The sequence below is a fragment of the Mixophyes fleayi genome, chromosome 2 (assembly GCF_038048845.1).
Source record: "Mixophyes fleayi isolate aMixFle1 chromosome 2, aMixFle1.hap1, whole genome shotgun sequence".
Lineage (NCBI taxonomy): Eukaryota > Metazoa > Chordata > Amphibia > Anura > Limnodynastidae > Mixophyes > Mixophyes fleayi.
The window spans coordinates 44,396,896-44,418,055 of NC_134403.1; the positions used below are offsets into that span (position 1 = coordinate 44,396,896).

The 21,160-nt window shown below is 41.4% G+C and overlaps 1 protein-coding gene across 1 annotated transcript in view; it reads left to right on the forward strand.

The window, feature by feature from the left end:
* Nucleotides 1-20,879, forward strand: part of ARHGAP20 (Rho GTPase activating protein 20) — a 98,113-nt gene extending 77,234 nt beyond the window's left edge. Inside the window, exons 9-15 of the mRNA XM_075198888.1 lie at nucleotides 1,554-1,736; nucleotides 10,493-10,671; nucleotides 15,199-15,360; nucleotides 16,282-16,391; nucleotides 16,664-16,853; nucleotides 16,986-17,100; nucleotides 18,324-20,879. Of these exons, the coding sequence (XP_075054989.1) occupies nucleotides 1,554-1,736; nucleotides 10,493-10,671; nucleotides 15,199-15,360; nucleotides 16,282-16,391; nucleotides 16,664-16,853; nucleotides 16,986-17,100; nucleotides 18,324-20,176 (2,792 nt within the window). The 3' untranslated portion in view covers nucleotides 20,177-20,879. The remainder of the gene's footprint in view (nucleotides 1-1,553; nucleotides 1,737-10,492; nucleotides 10,672-15,198; nucleotides 15,361-16,281; nucleotides 16,392-16,663; nucleotides 16,854-16,985; nucleotides 17,101-18,323) is intronic.
* The last annotated feature ends 281 nt before the right edge of the window (nucleotides 20,880-21,160 follow it).

Here is a 21,160-nt window from a genome sequence, read left to right on the forward strand (position 1 = left end):
ATGCAAATAATCTAGATTCTGTAGATATATTTTTTTTAATAATCCCACAAAGTGAACATACAGCATTGCACCTGATTATAGCAACACCAACTCTTAGAAGAGGAAAATATTTTTGGCTTGTGAACAGATTCTAAACAGATGTGTGAGCTATTTGTGGCACTGCAGAGAAAACAGATTACGCTAATCTAAATATAACAGACACATTTTGAAAAAAGCATGTGTCAAGCAAAACAGACACATGCTGATGATATTATAAACTGGGTTGTTTTTTTTTATACAGGGACTCTAAGAAAGTTTGTGTTTGTATGTGTAAAGTGTAAACATAGTTATCGTTAAATAATCTGTGACTAAATGTGTACAGTATATGCAATAGCTCAATGTGTTTTTTCCCCAAATTATATTACATAATATTTTGGGGGAAGGGGGGATTATTAGTTTTAGTATATCTGTGAAAAAAGTTCAGCTACTTTATACAAAAGAAAAGCAAGAGGATGAGGCAGATATTTTATATAAACTATACACTACGTGTATTTGTAAAACAGGAGTAGGATGATATTCATTCCAGAGATGTTATAGTAAACGGTTTTTATAAAACAATACAGTCTAGGGGGTATATTTACTAAACTGCGGGTTTGAAAAAGTGGAGATGTTGCCTGCAGCAACCAATCAGATTCCAGCTATCATTCTGTAGAATGTACTAAATAAATGATAACTAGAATCTGATTGGTTGCTATAGGCAAAACCGCAGTTTAGAAAATATACCCCCTAACTCTTCAACTTTCAATAAATGAAATAATGATGTTCTTATTTAAAAAATAAAATACACATTTGATGAATTATGGTTGCATTAGTGGAAAATAGAATTTATAAACAAATTGCTTTTAAAGTGCACCCGTCACCTAGGCACACAATGGGGGCTGCCGTTTTGTGGGCTGAACCTATGACATCATTGAAGCCCTAAGTCATATCATCGCTTCATAGTAAATTGAAAGGCTGCAGTTGCATATAGTGGGTCACCCACAAGATCGCTGCTCCCAACGGTCCTCATCCGCTACTTGCAAATTTCTGTTTGGTGACAGTTCATGCCTTGATTTGCGCTATCTCCACCAAAGGACATTGGATGCCAGCGTTGGGGGAGGAGCTGAAAGTGGCACAGGATGATGGGAAAAGTTGAGGGCGAATGAAGGTGTAGATATCAAAGTACGGAGGAGGAACACACGGTGCGCTTTGTTTTGTGGAGCTTTACAAGCACAAGATTTTATCCTGCAGAGGAAGATTATTGAAATGTGGTAGATGGGTGGAGAAGGGGCATCTTTAGGGGCAGTCCATGCTTTGTGGAAGAATGAAAAACCATTTCCACTCCAACAAAGGGTTGAAGTTTACATTAATTTTGGAGATCGGACTCAAATCAGTGTGGTTAGGCGACAGGTGAAGATCTTTTGAGTTTCTGAAATTTGACCTCTATATTGTTGTGTATGTGTATATATATATATATAGTTGTGTTTGTGTGTATAAATATATATGTTACAGTACTTTCATCTTCTCTTCTCCAGGACATGAATACCCATTTGGAATTAAGATGAGCCATATTCGTGATGCGTTGCCTCAGCTACAGGGGACTAAGGATTTCACATTGAACCTGGAGGGGCCCTTTCTCATGGAACAGCTGCCCAGAGAGATGCAGTGTCAGTTCATTCTGAAGCCCAGCCGCCTGGCCGTATGTCAACAGCTAACTGGTGAGTCCTCTATGTTACAGAGGGCTCTTTCACCCTGCAGTGTTCCACCTAACAAGTCTGTTATTACTGAGAGCTGACATAATGAAAGGGTAGAAAGGCACATTCCAGCTGCCTGAGGTATTTTCCTAGAATTTACGGCATGTTTACACATATTGAGTAAAGTAACATTTTCAGGAAACCGTCCTCTGAGGCAGTTTCCAATTACAACAGGAAATTTTTAAAAATTCAGCGCAATGTATGTTTATGTCAAAATACGTGGTACGGCGTGGCCGTATAGAGCAGATGCACTCAGATTTCTAAGTGCGTGTGTGCGTGTCTTGCAGTGTGTTCAGGCTACCTGTCACTTCCGTGGTAGGTTCTCTTAATTACAGGCTATTCAAAGCCCGTGGTTCAGATGATTAGAATGGTAAGCAGAATATTTTGCCCACTAATCAATCCGACTAACACTCTAAACATCCTGGTTCGAATACTAACCCCTGACAATACTGCCCCTAAGTCAGTGCTATAGACCAGTGAGAAGCTCTGGCATTCAGCATTGAGCTGTCAGGGGAGGGACAGATCCCTACTTAGTACACAGTTAACCTATTGAGTACACTTCCTATTTTTCCCTCTTAATTGCACTTTTATGTGTCACAATAGAATCTTGTGCGTATATCATACTTGCCAACTCTCCCGGAATGTCCGGGAGACTCCCGAAATTTGGGTCGGACTCCCAGGAGAGCTGGCAAATCTCCCGCATCCTGCTACTGCCTTCCCAAAATGATGCGATTCGCAGTGAATTGCGTCATTTTGGCCCGCCCCCCGTGACACAACGGCATTTCCGTCGCAGGGCCAAAATGACGCGATTGGCCGGGCCCCGCCCCCTTCCGCCCTCCAGTCACGCCCATCTCCCAGAAAGAACTTCGGAAAAGTAGGTAAGTATTGTGTATATTGTGTATATTACTTTCTATGTTTTAATATGTTCCCACTTCCTTTTTTTGTGGTCAGTAAACTGATTAACGCCTGGCGGGTCCGTGTCAGAGCTGTCACTCATGTTTTGGTCACACAGTCTCCTTACATCAAAGGAAACCCCTGCACCAATTATAAGCATGCTCTCTTCTTCCTAAGCCTGATACTGGTGTGGAGTTAGCTCAGGAAGGAGAAAGCTTGCTTGTAATTGGTGGAGGAAATTTCTTTTATGTAGAGAAGGGGAAGGTACTCTGTGATCACGGCCCTCTTAACAACATTATGGGCCCCCGGGCAAAGCAGTGCACTGGGGCCCCTATATATATATATATATATATATACACAAGTTAACCCGTGCATGATACTCATGCATTCTAGTCAAATCAAGCTACTTAAGGTGTTAAAAAGGTTCTTGTCATGCATTTGGGCCATAGCCCAGGCCTCAACCACCAACCATACCCCACTGTCACCCCCGGCAACCACCAACCACTCCCCACTGTCACCCCCGGCAACCACCAACCACTCCCAACTGTCAATTCTCCTTCAAGAAATATATATATTTTTTTTTTAAATCTTTATAAACACTTTTAACAATTAACAAATTAAATTAACAAATTAAAAACATCTTAGTATACCAAATTTCAGCCCTTTCTGATTTTTTTTTTCCACACACACTAAGAATTTTGTAGGTCAGTGTATAACTCCGACCAGCAGGTGGCGCTGCAGCTTGGTTTTATTTTTTCCACACAGACAGACTAACACACGCCACTAGACATTTATATTATAGATATATATATATACAAACGTAAAAAAAAAAAGTGATTATATATATGGGCCCTGCAGCCCAGGGGGCCCGTCAGAGGCAGCGCAAAAAAAAAAATCCTGAAAAAAAAAAGAAGAAAATACCTTGCGGTCAGCTGGCGTTCCGGCTCCCTCCCTGGTCTCCTCTTCCGTGCTGCGCTCCGCAATGGGTGACGAGCGGGCGTGATGACATCACGCCCGACATGCACTGCAAGCGCCGCACGGAGGAGGAGACCAGGGAGGGAGCCGGATCGCCAGCTGACCGCAAGGTAAGTATTTTCTTCTTTTTTTTTTCAGGATTTTTTTTTTTGCGCTGCCTCTGACGGGCACCCTGGCACCTGCCCATTGTGCCCAATGGGAGAGATGGCCCTGTCTGTGATCACTGCATGCTGCCTGCTCTGTCAGTGCTCAATCAGAGCAGGGTGAGTGGGGCCTGGGCCAATTGGGCTGCACTGCGAATGTGCAGCGAACCAACATGCGCGCCTAGTAGAGCATAGTGAAGTCCTAAATTAAGTTTTAGTGTGCATGCTTTGAGAGGGTTGGTTTGATCTTCCCCTATATTTTGCTATGAGGCTCGGTAGTTCTGTGATCTGCCCCTGCAGTTTGGTGACAGGAAGAGTCTGAAAGAGCAAGTGAGCAGGGATTCCTGAAACAGGGAAGAAACACAGTAAGTAATGTATATTGTATACCTTATATACATAAAATATTTCAAAGTAGTCAAAAGGTGCATTAACATGCAATTATCTGAGCCATTCATTACAATAGTGATTTTCATTTTCTAATGATATAGCCCCATAAATAAAGTAAGACCTGTCACATTGGTGGCACGTCCTCTATACAGACTTGCCTTTATCAAATAATAATATGAAGCACAATTGTATGTTACAAATTCTCTACTCTTCTGCTTTTTAGTTATTCTTCAGTTTATTTGGCAAAAAGTTCCCTTTTGTTTTGTTACTGACAGAGTAACAGGCTAAAGTCTTAAATGACCACCAAATTTTCAGATATGAACGGTTGAGGTAAAACACTCTGTTCAGAGTTAACCTGACATTCCACTGCTGTTGTGGGACAGGATTCTGATGGGATCTGATACAAAAAGCTGAAACTGAGTTGCTCTGACATTGCTGGCCCCGCCCCTGTACATGAATCAACCAATCCACACAGTGCATTTCTGCATAGCAAGTCTATCAAACTGTCAGTCACAGCTTTGTATATATGAAAGATTCTTGTATACATTAATGTCAAATAGTTTCCTTCCCCTTTAACTTAACAAAAGCATAAAACCATGGGTAAGATCACAGCTCCATAGCCTGAGTGTGACTGTCCTGATTTGAGGGCTCAGTCACACTGTCCCATCTTTGTCCCACGGGTGTGAAGGTTGGGAGGTATATCCCATTGTGTGCCGCTCTGCATGGGTAGCAATCAGGGCCGGATTTACCGCTAGGCAACCTAGGCACCTGCCTAGGGTCTAGCGGCTCTCGGGGGGCACAGCTGGGGGGGACAGGAGCAATTTAAAAAAAAAAAAAAATCGGCCCCTCCCCCGACTCGCAGCCCCCCCCCCCCGCGAATCGGGGGAGGGGGGGGTCGGGTGCCGCAAATCGGGTCCCGGCAGCCTCTTCTCCTCTCAGTGTCTCAGTGATAGAGAGAGGAGGAGAGGCTGCCGGGATCCGACGAGCGATCACGTGACTCTTTTTTTTTTTTTTTTTTTACATCTGGACTGACAGAGGAGGAGCAGCGCGCAATAGAAAGGTAAGTAAAACAAGGGACAGAAGTGGTGATGGTGAAGGGGCACAGAAGTGGTGATGGTGAAGGGGCACAGAAGTGGTGATGGTGAAGGGGCACAGAAGGGGTGGTGGTGATGGGCACAGAGGTGGTGAAGGGCACAGAGATGGTGATTGGCACAGAAGTGGTGATGGTGATTGGCACAGAAGTGGTGATGGTGATGGGCACAGAGGTGGTGAAGGGCACAGAGATGGTGATTGGCACAGAAGTGGTGATGGTGATTGGCACAGAAGTGGTGATGGTGATTGGCACAGAAGTAGTGATGGGCACAGAGGTGGTGATGGTGAAGGGCACAGAGGTGGTGATGGTGAAGGGGCACAGAATTGGTGATGGTGATTGGCACAGAGGTGGTGATGGTGATTGGCACAGAGGTGGTGATGGTGAAGGGCACAGAGGTGGTGATGGTGAAGGGCACAGAGATGGTGATGGTGAAGAGGCACAGAGGTGGTGATGGGCACAGAGGTGGTGATGGTGAAGAGGCACAGAGGTGGTGATGGTGATTGGCACAGAAGTGGTGATGGTGAAGGGCACAGAGATGGTGATGGTGAAGAGGCACAGAGGTGGTGATGGTGATTGGCACAGAAGTGGTGATGGTAAAGGGCACAGAGGTGGTAATGGGCACAGAGGTGGTGATGGTGATTGGCACAGTGGTGGTGATGGTGATTGGCACAGAGGTGGTGATGGTGATGGGCACAGAGGTGATGGTGAAAGGGCACATGTGATATTGTGAAGGGGCAAAAGGGACAATGAAGGGGCACAGTGTGATGATAGAGGGACAAAAGTGACAAGAGCACATACTTGGATTTATGCGTATTATTTTCGCAAACAACTTAAGTAAGTATTTCTGCCCTGACTTCAATATTTATTAAGTTGTTTTGACCCAACTACTTAAAAAAACGGGACTGCTTGGTAATTATTTAGGGGTAGCTTTTTCTGCAGCAGGGTAGCCTTGCTCTTTTCACATGTTAGGTACGCCCCCAAAGATGCAAGCCACGCCCTCACCTCCTTTGGTGGCACATGCTTTCATATCTACTTAACTATAAGGGTATATGGTAGGCATGCGGCGGCACATGCTTTCACTTCTACGTAACTATAGGGGTATATGGTAGGCTGCAAAAATTTAGTGCTATGGATTGTTTCAGGGAGGGGGCCCAAAAACAGTATCCTGCATAGGGCCCTATGAGGTCTAAATCCGGCTCCGGTAGCAATAAGTCTTAGTAGGGAAGTGGGCAGGGCCAGGCATGTCAAACGGGTGTGACCACGCCCCCTGATCCTGATCCCAAAGTTGTGACGTATGTACTTCAGAGGAGCAAAAAGTTAACATATCAGTATTGCTGTAACAGTAACTTTAGCTATACATCTGGAAATCCTGCTATTCTATACAAAAATGAAAAAAATAATCGACCCTGCACATTGCATAGACAAAATATTTTCAAGTCCAGTGTAAAACCAGCTGGCGTTCATTACGTTTCCCCAGCACAATGTAATGCAAAAGTTAAACGGCCACAAAGTAGCATTTTATTGCCATGGCCTATGGCAGGAGGTAAGCAGCTTTCATTAGCAAGCTAATTATAGCCCAGCCTGATGAGGTTGATCTGTAAAGCCCATTGTCATCCACAGTTCATCCCCTTCTACACATAACCTGGGCACATTTCTTAGAGATTGTCATCCAGGCTACTCAGAGTTTGCTACATGAAACTGGATCTTGAGGGCAAAATTAAAACTGGAAAGCATCTGTAGTTAAAGGGTTAAATAGATCGTACTAACTGCACCGTAGTGGAAATATCCGCTATTCTTTCCAACATAAACAGATCCTCTATGAATGAATAATGAACGCTCATTTACAAACTAATTATAATCATACAGTGTGCCAGTGCCTGCATCCTCCAGTTAAAACTTTCTTGTAAAATAATAATTTGTCGAGTTGGCTGCGTATTATCAATGTAAGAAAACTTTTACAAATATCTTTATTGCTATACGAACAAACTAATGTAGCAGGGACCTCTTGAACTAAATCACTGTAATATATGCTGAATCTGTCTCCTCCTCCTCATTAGCAAACTGAAACCACTGGCTTTAGGGAGGCCATGACTTTTCTGTTGAAGGAGGTGACAGATAAACATTTAAACATACTTACCAACTATTGAAATTTGTTTTCCGGGAGCCTGGCGTGATGGGGGGCGGGGCTCCAAAATCGCGTCCCCGTGACATAATGACACAAACGCGTCATTTTACAGTGGGGGGGGCGGGGCCAAATGCCACGATTCCTGGTGAATCACGGTGTTTTGGATCTAATTCTTCCCACTTCACTAGGAAGTGGGCAGAATTCGGGAGATTGCCACACTCTCCGGGGAGTCCGTGAGACTCTCGCAAAAAGCGGGAGTCTCCCGGACATGCCGAGAGTTTGCAAGTATGCATTTAAATAACTAAACACTTTTATTATGTATTATAGATTCAATAATAGTTCTTTATGAGGTGCTTGCTAAAACAATATAACAAAAATCAGACTTTCAAAATATGTTTGTTAACATTTAGTAAATGTTTACAAAATGTTTGTTTACTGATTTGCAGAGGGGGGATCGCGTCACTAGCGGACATGTTACAGAAGTATAAAGTGAATCCAAATACTTATCCCCAAATTATTTTCTATGTCCTATTTCTGTAATTCTGTTTTGCCCATCTCTCTGTAAATTTGATGCTAAATGTCAAAAAAACAAAACAAAGTATAAACACACAAAATGAACATGCTTCTATTAAACCTAATGGCAAGTGCAATAAGCGTATTGTGAAAACAAAGGGGATATACAGAGTCGCAAGTTCAGTTTTTACTTTGCTCTCCCCTTGTTGAGAAGTCAGAGGGTTACTGAAGGGTTATGGAGAGAAATATTTTTATAAGTTAACGTCTTCGGCAAAGTCCTTCCACCCAGTCCCAGGGGGGAGAGTGCAAATCCAAGAGTGAAATATATAGAATAATAAAAGTAAGAAGAAACAGGCTGCAATCGTTATAATTCATATCTCAGTTGTCCCAGAAATACCACACCCAAAAAAACCCTGAATTCTTTATCACTTACATATGGCTGGAGCGCTGTCGTTTTAACTGGACATCTGCAACCTGAGACAATTGTGTTATGTCAAAATAAAGATCCTCTAAAATCCTTGGCCGCCAGAGGGGTTAAAGAAATCCAGTAGTGTTTTCCTCCCAACATTACCGCTTGGCTGTAACAATACGCTTCAAATTTAGGGCCAGCATTACTTTGGTGGGGCTGGATTCAAGTGTTCTGATTGTTTAACTCATAGACTGGCTAAAGTAGTCTCACAGGACAAAAGCAAAGTATTTAGATGTCAGCGTTATGTGTTTTTACTGTAGACAACTACTGATATTACTGACGTTAAGATGGGAACCTACAGTACTTTAGACTTTGCCTACATTTTTATTACATGAAAAAAACATAAACGTAAGATTAAAAAAAAATGAGTATCAAATAACCATTCAATGGGGGCAAAAGCAATCATTCAGAAACTCAAGATAGCAAATTGTCTTCTCTGCTTGCTTGCTCCATCCATTTATGAAGCACTATAAATGTTTACATAGATTATATTTTTTCAGAGCAACTTGTCTTTTCATAGTATATCATTTTTTACATATTAATCTTTGAAAAGGGAATAATATATATCAGGTGCTCATCATGATAGTTAGAACTACGATTGCTGTTTATCAGATGTTACTGAGGTAAAATGCGTGTGTTTAGTCACGTGATGTATCACATGACATCTGTTGCTTCTCAGGTAATTGAGTCCCAAAATGGAGCTTGTTTTTGAATATATTTATAATTATCACACCTTTGGAACATGCTGGACCTGATTCATGTAGGAACGTAAGTCAATTTACGTGCCGCATCTTGCGTAAAATCGATCTGAGTCAGAACGAAGCTTACGCAAAGTGAACACAAATGCATGAAATTCATGGTCGTAGGCAAATGACACTTCTGACTGCTTAGAATTTGAAGGACAGGTCGGGGATGGGAATGGGAGGACTATGTGGGCAATGCACATGCGATCAATTCAAACTCTGGACATATCTTAGGTATGTGGTTTTTAGCCATATCACTTTCTCCAGCTACAGGGTAGGTGTAAGTGCCGATTGATAGTCATGATGGACACGTGTGCCTGCCAGAACATGTGTTTGCAACTAAGACAAACTGTAAAAATGCATTTCATGTACAGTATCATCAACATCACAATTTATTTATATAGCGCCACTAATTCCGCAGCGCTGTACAGAGAACTCAATCACATCAGTCCCTGCCCCATTGGAGCTTACAGTCTAAATTCCCTAACACACACACACACACACACACATACACACAGACAGAGACAGACAGACTAGGGTCAATTTGTTAGCAGCCAATTAACCTACCAGTATGTTTTTGGAGTGTGGGAGGAAATCGGAGCACCCGGAGGAAACCCACGCAAACACGGGGAGAACATACAAACTCCTCACAGATAAGCCCATGGTCGGGAATTGAACTCATGACCCCAGTGCTGTAAGGTAGAAGTGCTAACCACTACACCTCTGTGCATTTAAAAAACCATTAGGAATCATGATATATGTATTTTATGTATAAAAAAAGAAATCATTTTTTTAAATGTATTTTTTATTCATGATTGCAGTATTAAGAGGTCTTAATTTATTTAATATTTCTTTCCCATGCTTTGCTTTCTGATGAAACTTGTGCATTGTGCGTATCCTGCAGCCTGTTCTATATGTCTGCAAACAGCACATAAAGTAGATCCAGAGTGTACATATATCCATATATTCACATGGAAGCGCTTCTTGAGATCCGCTTGTACTTGAATATGGGCGGACATGCGTGCAATTACCGTCCGCTCTTAAAAAATACAAATTGCGTTCACTTTTCATTCCATGATGAATCACGCCCGCTCTGTTATGATGTTACAATCCCTCATGTGAAATTACATTTTATGTAGTTTTGCTCCATAGCAGAATTTAAGAACCAAAAGCTGACAATAAAAGCTCAGTGTAGAATCCCAGGAATGATGGAATCATGTCATTGTTACTGGTTCAAATCATTTTTGGACAAAACAAATGAAGGCAGAATAGTTGTTTTGTTCTTTAAAATGCAGTTGTGGTCACAGCCCAGGAACTAAAACAAATAATAAGGCCACGTTATGACTGTCCAATTTAATGGTTTCACTTTTTCCCCCAGATCCGGGCCAGAAGCCCTTTAAAAGGAAACGGTCTATCATAAACTGGACCTTTTGGCGTGGCTCTAACACTCAGCTGGATAACATCCCGCTCTCTCCAACCTCTTCAACTCCTGGAAAGCTCTTTGGACTTTCCTTACCAGCCATCTGTGAGAATGACAACCTGCCTAAAGCTATAATGGTGAGCACACGTTCTGAAAGTATTTCCTAAGGATCCACAAAATATGCAAGTTGCTTCCAAAAATTATTCAAACGATAAAGTTATCTTAGATGTTGGAACAGTTTAAATGTAATTTCACAATACATTGCTAGCTGTCACAGAAATTAAAATGCATCTGTCGTTCGGGCACACTCGACTACTGTCTCGGAATATCTGGGAGACTCACAAATTTCTGTGCACCCTCTCGGAATCCGCCCACTTTATTAGGGGAACCTAGATGACACGATTCGTCACAAATCGCCATCCCTGCCTCATGATGCTGTGAATCACGGAATTTCACGCAGGGTGGGGCCATGATGCCATAATTGCGTTGTCACATGTCCCTCCCCCCCATTTCTTGCACTTGTCCATTGAAACTCCCCGTCAAAAGTTGGCAATAATGCTTCTGGGCACTATGGATGCAGCCATTTTGTTGGCTGAACCAATATGAGAATGCAGCCTTTACAGTCACAAGGAACTAGTTACATTACATGGGCTCAGAAAATGGCTGCCTCCTATGTGTGTGGGAGACAGGTACACAAAATGGCTGGTTGGTGTCACTATTTCCTATACGAACTTTAAGTCATTTCTTACATCCTACCTTCCTGTAGTAATTATTGAACTAATGTATATACTGGTCCTAGTGCTTTAGAATAATAGTTTTATGGGGAAACTCTGCCAATGATGTCCTAACATTACATTTGCAAGCAAATAAGTAGGCGTGAGGAGCTTCACAGCCCTGGTGTTAATCTAACAGGAAAATGAAAACCCGTTTGGTTGCTATTGGTTACAAAGCAGTGGGTGGTTTCCCCGCAGGCATTTTTTTTTAGTTAAAGATAATACCTTACCTCAACATATTTGCAATTACTATTACAACACCCCTACTGTGACATTATATACATTTTATATTATAATCACTGCCATTACGTGTCATATAGTAAACCCCATAAGCTATGTGACAGAAACTATTGGACCTACCTGTTGGTTAAATTGTGTTTGTATTAATAAACACCATCATTATTCCTGGTTTCATGTAACCTAGCAATTCACAAGTAAGAATTGCCTCATGAATATCAGTCATGACTGATAAATATTGAACATGAAATGTCACAGTGATGTCACTGGGTGCTAGTGAGCTTATATGCTGTGTGAATATTGGCTCAGCCCATAAGATGTCTGCTGTATAGAGACAAATGGTGCACGTTAATGTAATAACATGAACAGTGGTGCGACTGGCACAGAACTTGTGATAGCCTATAGCAAACAAAAAATATTTTCTTTCCATTAGTCTAACTTGCAGAATAATATAGAGGGCCATATTGTTTTACTCGTATGCTGGAAGGAAAAATATATAATAAATGCTTTGTTTTTTAATATATTGAGAACTGTATTTCATTCAATATTCCACAAATATATAAGAATACATGCACAACCAGGGCCGCCAAGAGAAATTTTGGGCCCTGGTACAGCAACTTCATGGGGCCCCCCTATAGTTGACTAGAAGGGAAACTCATGCGGCGGCACACCGCCAAAGGGGTGTGGCCATACCATTGGAGGTGTGGTTATGTGTCATTGGAGGTGTGCCTAGTAGGTGAAAAGCGCAAGGCAAGGAATAATTTAATATATTCTCATTAGAGGACACAATCATTTGGTGCTACAGGGCTCCTAGCAGCTTTACTCACATATGCTCCCTGTGTCCAGCAGCTTTACTCACATATGTACCCTCTGCCCACATACTTTACTTGCACATGCCCCCACCTGTGCCCAGCAACATTACCCACACATGTACCCTCTGCCCACATGCTTTACACACACATACCCCCCTCTGTCTAGCAGCTTTACACACCCATACCCCCTCTGCCCACATGCTTTACACACACATACCCACTCTGTCCACATACTTTACACACACACATGCCTAGCAGCTTTACACACATACCTCCCTCTGCCCAGCAGCTTTACACACACATACCCCCCCCATCTGCCCAGCAGCTTTAATCTCACATGCCCATCTATGCCCAGCAGCTTTAATCACACATGCCCCATTTGCCCAGCAGCTTTAATCACACATGCCCCTCTATACCCAGCAGCTTTAATCCCACATGTCCTCTCTCTGCCCAGCAGCTTTAGTCACACATCTCCCTCTCTGCCCAGCAGCTTTAGTCACACATCTCCCCCTCTGCCCAGCAGCTTTAGTCACACATCTCCCTCTCTGCCCAGCAGCTTTAGTCACACATGTCCCCCTCTGCTCAGCAGCTTTAGTCACACATGTCCCTCTCTGCCCAGCAGCTTTAGTCACACATGTCCCTCTCTGCTCAGTAGCTTCAGTCACAGATGTCCCTCCCTGCCCAGCAGTTTTAGTCACACATGTCCCCCTCTGCCCAGCAGCTTTAGTCACACATGTCCCTCTCTGCTCAGCAGCTTTAATTACACATGTCCCTCTCTGCCCAGCACCCCAACTGCCCCCTCCCCCCCATCCCAGGAAAGAAAAAAATATTAGTGAAAGAAAAAAATTAAAAGAATCTTGCTAGTATGCAGTGCGGGGTCGGGCCCCCTGGCATATTCAGGCCCTGGTAATGAGTACCCGTCCCCCCCTCTCGGTGACCCTGTGCACATCACATTCTTCATGGGCAAACACATAAAATCACCATACTTGCAAATCTCCTGTGATGTCTCTCCGAGTTCTCTTGGACACCTGGGAGAATATTCACCATCCCTCACCTCTTTCTTTGGAAGTAGGTCTGGCCTTCATGATGCCCCATCCCCACTGCAGGATGACTACAATTGCACTATTGAGCACAGGGAGTGGGCCATGATCAAGCAAATCACATTGCCACGTCCCCCGCACTTGTCCCTTTGACCTCCCTTCTGGGATCTCTCAGTGGGTAGGTCTGAAAAGTAAGCAAGTATGGCAATCCCATCGGTTTTTAGATACTCTACAAATATTAAGTTGTTTTCTGTTTTACGACCAGATGTTTTACTGTGCCCATATTTTTTAAATCTGTTCAGTCCTAATAAAAACACTGAACTGCTTCTTAACCCCCCTAACGGAACTATTTTAAACCTCTCTATCTCCCTTTAAAATCTGTACCTGCAGCTTCTTTAAATTAATGAAATGTGTACAAGTTAATATAATCATTTGAGATGGCATTTTGTCTGCATTCTTCTCTGTCTTCCTTTTTCAATAACACTCGCTGTAGGTTCCGCTGTGATTCCGTGGTGTCCCCACACTCCTTGTGATGTAGAACTCCACTTTACCCATGCTTTCTAACTGCTCTCTATGGGCCTGAGTCATTAAGGCAAAATAAGGAGTAAACGTTCTCTGGGACAAACCATGTTACAATTTAAGGGGTGCAAATTAGTTTATTATTTTGTACACAAGTTAAATGCTGGCTGTTTTTTCATCTAGCACACAAATACTTGCTAGCTTTATTATTACACTGAAATTTAAAGTTGATCTAGGACATGTCCTACTACAAGTATAAATCTGTCCCAACATTTTAAATTTACCTCCCCTCCAATGCAACATGGTTCTGCCCAGGTGCAAATGTTACTCCATTTTTATGCTTTGCTCTCCTTAATGACTCAGGCCCTATGACTGCAGGGCCAGTACAGGTGGGGAGAGCCTGTAGAATCGGGGCCAAGCAATTTCACCCAAAAAATAATGGATGGTTCCGTTCAGTTACATCACTGATTTATGAAACCACCGGGATTTTATAAAGTGAAGCCATGTAGTGTGTCATTGAAACAGTGCCGCCACAATCACTACCAGCTGTAATAAAATAAAAAACAACTCCTCTGCTTCTCAATAAGACAGCAATAGTGGTTTCAGCACTGAAACCTCTATTGCTGTCTGAGTTTCCTGCAGGCCACAGTTGGCGGTGCGGCTGCATTCTGTGGTGAGCGGAGTTGGTCAATGCTGCAGTGGACTGAGATGAAAATATTTTATTTGTAGCTACAGACACATAGAACAACTCTGACTTCACCTTTCTACATTAACTTATTGAAAACATATCTGGTTGATACAGATGCTAGTTAATGGGGCTGTCTTTTATAATAATAAATTAATCTTAATTTAAAGTCATTTTCTGATATGTTGCTTGTGGCTGGAAAATTTAGCTGTTACACCTTGGCTTGGCTTTACGGAACTGGCAGAGTTTCTAAAAAAGCAACTGTGTCAATTATATACTGCATGTTCTAAAAGTTATTGTCAGATGATGTATTACTGCAAGGTTTGTACGTGACAATGTAAGCATAGGCTAAACTATAATACCAAGTCTGCAGCTGAAATACTGCAATGTTTAACATTGCAATCTTAGAGAGTGTCTTGAGCATGCAGTTACCTAGTAATGAATGCTTCACAGCGGCCTCCTCAACATTCCTTAATTCCGCTAATGTAAATTACAGATCTATTTTTTCTGGGTTCTAACACTAGGTAAAATACTTTTTCAAAAAGACTTAAAAAATATTTTTTTCGTTTTGTAATTAATTATTTCCCATTATTTATAGGACATGCTCTCAGTCCTTTGTCAAGACGGACCCTTCACAAGAGGGATCTTTAGGCGCTCCGCGAATGCGCGGTCATGCAAGGAAATGAAAGAAAGACTAAATGCCGGATTTGATGTTGATTTTGCGTGTGAGTCTATTTTCGTCACAGCTTCAGTACTTAAGGTACGCACAATATCCACAAATTACCTTGCTTGTAAAAAGAGTCTGTTTTTTTTATATGGATGGTAGGATGGACAAAGCAATTAATAGAGACAGGCAGATAATCAATTGGCATGGTGCTTTTACAATCATAACGTATCTATTAGAAATTAACAAATTGAAATCGTATATAGTCTTTATTGCTTTGCCTTCTTTGTTTTTTGACTCTTTTGTGATACCATAAACTTCTGTCTTTACTGCATCATATTATAGGCCCATAATTTCCTCTTTTATATGTGAAGCTTTCTTTGTTGTAACATGTATTCAGATATTTTTATATCATTATCTCACTTATTCTCTTGGGTGAGTTGGGATTAGCTGTGGCATGTACACCTTTAGAAGGGTGCACCATATAAAACTTACAAATATCTATTTAATGTTATAGAAAGGAACCCTGTGATTGGCCACAATTCTGTTTGGTACATCCTATGCACACTGTATACCAATATCTGCAAAATAATTGTAATAACCATACAACATCTGAAACCATCCTAAATGCTGTAATTGTGTTTTTCCATTTCTTGTAAGTCTAATATTAATAACATAGTAGTATTAATACTGAAATATCATTTTCAGCCTTACACTTTTACTAGAACCTTATATCGGCTTTCATAAGTATTCTATAAATACACTCTGGTCACTTGTGTCATGTGACTCATTTTGAAAGTATCTTGGCATGGAATTCTTGATTATCATTAAAGTAGAAGGATCATCTTGTTTAGTCCGGTTTCCCCGGGTTCCACGCTCACATTTTTCTCTCCTCATGCTAATTCTCAAAAACTGAGTCCTGATAAGGTCTTTGTAGGTGTCAGACTGATGTGCCTACATCTGGCCTTGATTATTCAGTGTATTATTTTAAATTGTACTATTATTTCCTCCATTCAGGATTTCCTTCGCAATATTCCTGGCAGTGTCTTTTCATCCAACCTTTATGACAAATGGGTCTCTGTTATGGATCAAGGTTGTCAAGCAGAGAAAATAAAATCTGTTAAGAAGTAAGTATTCAAACCCCATTTCCAGGTTCGGTTCTGTGGGCACAGTATATCATAATGATCCACCTCTGTTAGGTCACGGGTTAAAATCCGGAATAGTCTGAATAAGCCTTAGAAGTAGTCCAATTTTAGGACACCCACCTTCTTCACTTGAGGCTCCTGTATAGCAATTCAGGGGGGTCCCTCCCAAGCACCACTCTGTCATCGCACGTGTATACCACTTCCAGTTCTTACTGTAGTTATACTTACGTATCTAGTTTACTTTGGTATTACAGGTTAGTGGAGAAGCTTCCACAAGTTAATGTCACGCTACTGCGCTACTTGTTTGGGGTCTTACACTGCATCGAGCAACGTTCTGATACCAACCAAATGACGGCGTTCAATCTGGCAGTGTGCATTGCTCCCAGTCTGCTGTGGCTGCCCAACCCTTCCGGCCCGGAGGCCGAGGGCGAATTCACACGGAAGGTAACAATTTCTGCATCTAGCAACAAATGACCTTTCCTTTAATTGTTAAATGTTAACAAAGTTAGTCAGACGCCATATGAAAGGCAAGTTGTTTTTGCACAGAGCTCAGCTTTTTTCGCACCTCTCTTCCAGGTGTCCGTACTTGTACAGTTCCTGATAGAGAACTACTGCATGATTTTCGGGAATGACATTTCATTATTGTATGCCAACTTGTCCGCAAAGGATGATAACAGAGAGGACAGCTCAGGTACTAAACTTTCATGTACATAATGACAAATAGTAATGCTCAGGATGTTATTAGGTCTCTGACAAGCACATGCTGATGACTGTAATGGAGATGCTCCTGAAAACAGTTATCTGAAGTAGTAGCAGAGTTTAACGGGCTTGTTTTCACTTTATCTTTCTAGACACTTTTAATAATTTAGTTTGATCAAGGAGCCTCATTTAAAAGGAAATTGTTGCTCAAAAACAGTGTAGTCAGCCTTTTAGTAGGTGAACTAACATTTAGAATTATAAAACCCATCAATTCACTAGGACCCAGGGACAATGTGCACCTGCCATGTACTCACAAGCAGCTATTTTGTGATTGCAAACTATAAAATCACCAGCAGCCTCTGACAAGGTGCCTCACTGATGTCGCTGGTCTCTAGTGCATTGATAGGAGCATTCACTTGAATATTAGTTCAGTCCACAAAATCTCTACCTCAGTTTTGCAGTAATTTGTGTCCTAGCAAAGTCGATTGTACCGAGAGAATTGATCATTTGCTGTAACAGATCTGATATCAGAGAAGGAGTCCAGATGCCAGAACGAAAAACAAGAATTGGGAACAAGACGTGATCAGTGCAGGCCAAAGTGGTGCATAGTTAAACAAACTAAAGTCAGTACACAGGTAATCAACCAGAGACATTATCAAGGACAAGCTGGTTTAGTACTTGAGTAATGATAGAAGTCGAAAGACAAGATCACAGGTACAAACCACAGAGTCAGACAAGGGAAACGGGAAGATGCTGTGTTTCAATTTCCAAATGTTTCCTCTGATTGGCCACTGATTAGGAGCATGTGAAGCTCGATCATTAATTAGAAACCTCTGGGAATAGTCTCAAGAATTGCAGTTCTAAGAACAACTGTCAAGGGCAACAGACCAGCAGAGAAGAAATCCTGGTTTGAAGCCCTGATTGGCTCATGTTCTATTATTATTCCTGTTCTTCTCAAAGGTTTGTTAGGGTAACATTGATGGAATTCTCCAACCAGTCTTGGCACGTAAACATTTTCTTTAGGCTTCCAAGATCTTTCCTCTGTGCTATAATCCACTGTTGTATCAGATACTATAACCTTTCTCAAAATATGTGAACTTGATGTGTCTTTATGGAATCAGGGAATGTTAAATGAAAAGATCACATTGCAATAGTCTGAGCTTACTAAAGTATTAATAAAGCATAACAAGTTCTAATACTATTTTTTTCCCGCAGATATCTGTTCTTTTAAACATATTGACTCTTCGTACGATAGCCTGGAGACTGAACTAAATGATGATGTCGATTCCTCGTACAGTGGTCTGCCCACAAAAATGAGTCATGACAACAGAAGCAGAGATTCTGTTTTGACTTTAAGTGATTGCGATCTGGACCATGTGTACACTGAAGAAACTGAGACCTTTGGCTCTTCAAAGACACCACCTGTGAAGATGTCAACAGGTTCTCACCATCGATCAGCGTTACACGAGCAGTCCGAGAACGAATCTCTCTGTTCTAATACTTCTGGATACTCATCCACAACAGATGTGAGGCGGCACCGACGCTGCTCTGAGCCGGCTATTGGAATCCTGGCATCCAGGTTCAGTCAACTCAATGAGTCTCCGCACGAGAATAACTCAAGCTGTGATGCTCTTCTCTCCCAATCAGCTGATGATTATCTCAAACAGCATCGCTATTTGCAAGTTGAAGGTCAAAAACTTATTAATCGCAGTTTGACGTTGGGAATTGACGTTACTAAAAACAATGATACGAAGCAGACAAGTGACAAAAAGAGCACCCCTAACAGACTTTTGCCACCTAATGCATTGAGGCTAAACATTTGTGCTCACACTAGTTGTTCTAGTTTGTCTTCTCCTGGGACATCTCCCTCAGGATCTTCCCTGAGTTCTTTGGACAGTGCTTTTTCTCAATTCTCTGACTATTCAGTGTTAACGCCAAATGATGTGCCTTCACCTCTGGACTGCACCTTACGGCATAGAAAGCAAGTAGAACTCAGTCCAGATTTCCTGGGTGTTCATTCATTTTCAGGGTTTGCAGTAGAAGAAAATAAGCAGCCTTATAACGGCTCTGTATTTTTTACTGGAAAAGATGCAGTTGAGTGGCCAAGCCATAAGAGCTCTGTTAGTACTCAACCCATTGCCTGGTTGAAAAACAGAAGGTCAACTGTGAAAAATTGGACCTCCAAAAAAACAGACAAAACAACACACGATGAGAAAAGCAAAACAGTAGGAGATCATACCACTAAAGGACTGTCATTGAATAAGCCTGAAATTTCACAATGTTCCCTGTTTATGGAACAAATAACTTTGCCAAATTCAGACTGTGAAATCAAGCACAGTTTTACAGTATTGAGACCTAAAGAGCTCAAAGAGAATTGTCCTGTGAGTTGCGAGACTAGATTTGTTGAAGTCAGTAGCAGGCAAGTTTCAACCAGACCACATACAAAGGAAAAAGATGTCCCTGACAGAAATGGAAATGATACAAATGGGATGGAGTGCAGCTCATTCCTATTCCCATCTCCGGTGTCCATAAGCATTGAGGTATCTTCACATGGCCAAGAAAGTACACAAATGCCACCAACACTTTTTCTCGGTCACAACATTGCATTATTTAGTCAGAAAAATCGAAGAAAATCAACAAATTCTTGCAATTTAGAGGAGCCTGTGCCTCTCAGTGCAAACCTGAAGTCTTCTAGTGAACATACGGTCCACCGGAATGAGGACCAGGCACCTTGCACGAGGGATGACACAACCAAAACATCAATTGGAAGGGACATCAGTATTCGTGTCGCCAGCTTCAAGAAGAATAAAGTGTTGCCTTCTAATGTGGACACTGGAGTCAAAATTGCAAATTGTGATTTGGAGAAAAACTTTTGTGTGTCTCCAAAGCTAAGCACCAGTATGGGAGACTTATTCCTTCAACCTGACATACATAAGCATATTAACTGTACACAAGAGTGTGATAATGCCATCATTAAGGGTGGTAGAGCTTGGCACACTGAACGCTGTAGCGATCCTAAGTTTGAAGAGTTGGACCAAAGATTTTTTGCAGAAGAATCCTATGTGTGAAGTTGGGTTGATAGAACACCATCCTTTGTTTTAGGTAGACCTAACATTCCCTGTTCATTCTGCATAGAATTTTATGGGGGGTTTAAAGCCGAGATTATTAATCGTTTTTGATTATGGAAGAGTACCATCTATGTCTAATTTATGTGAACGAGTGTAGTTTTTTTTTAAAGGAGTAATTAACAGTGTATGAATTTCTTTTACAAAATTGGTTGAGTGGTAAAAGTGTACCATTATATTTCAAGCAAGAGAAAACTTTGATACTCATTCCAGTGTATAATTGGGACCAGTCTGCTTTGTGATGATACGTCTGTAAGTAAAATGTAGTTAGTGTCAGTAAAACTGAGTAAAATGTAATATATTCCTGAAATAGAATTTAAACCGCTGTTGCTATTTTGTTACACCGTTATATTTTCAGCTGTGCAATGTTTGTGTGCGCGACGCATTGTGTTCTATGAAGTCATGTCGAGTATGTTATGTTACATATTTAAAGTAATTAAATCTCATCTGCTTCATGAGTTTGCACAGATTGTCCTGATGTAATTTCCATTATTATACTATTATTAAAAGATGTGTATTTTTGTACTTGCGGAAAATGCTGCTAACTTTTTATGGTTTTGTTCATTGGTTTGTTATGGCACTGATAATAATATAAATATGTGTATTCTATTATATTAAATAATAAAGCCATTGTAACATAATGTCATACATAGATGTGACAAGTCTGAAAAGTATTTGTTTCTGGGTGAACATGATAATCCTTTGTCGGCATAAATGGAAGGGCCAGGGGTGAATTCTCTTGTTCTCAGATAAAAGATTGGTTGTACCACAATATTCCTGTGACAGTTTGCAATTTGTGCTGAGATAATATCATGGACTGTTAATAATTAATTGATATCAATTTACTTGCGTAATATGTATTGACACACAGACAGACCTTTACTAAGATAGTCTCAATAAATACATATAGAAGAGGAAGAGAGAGTT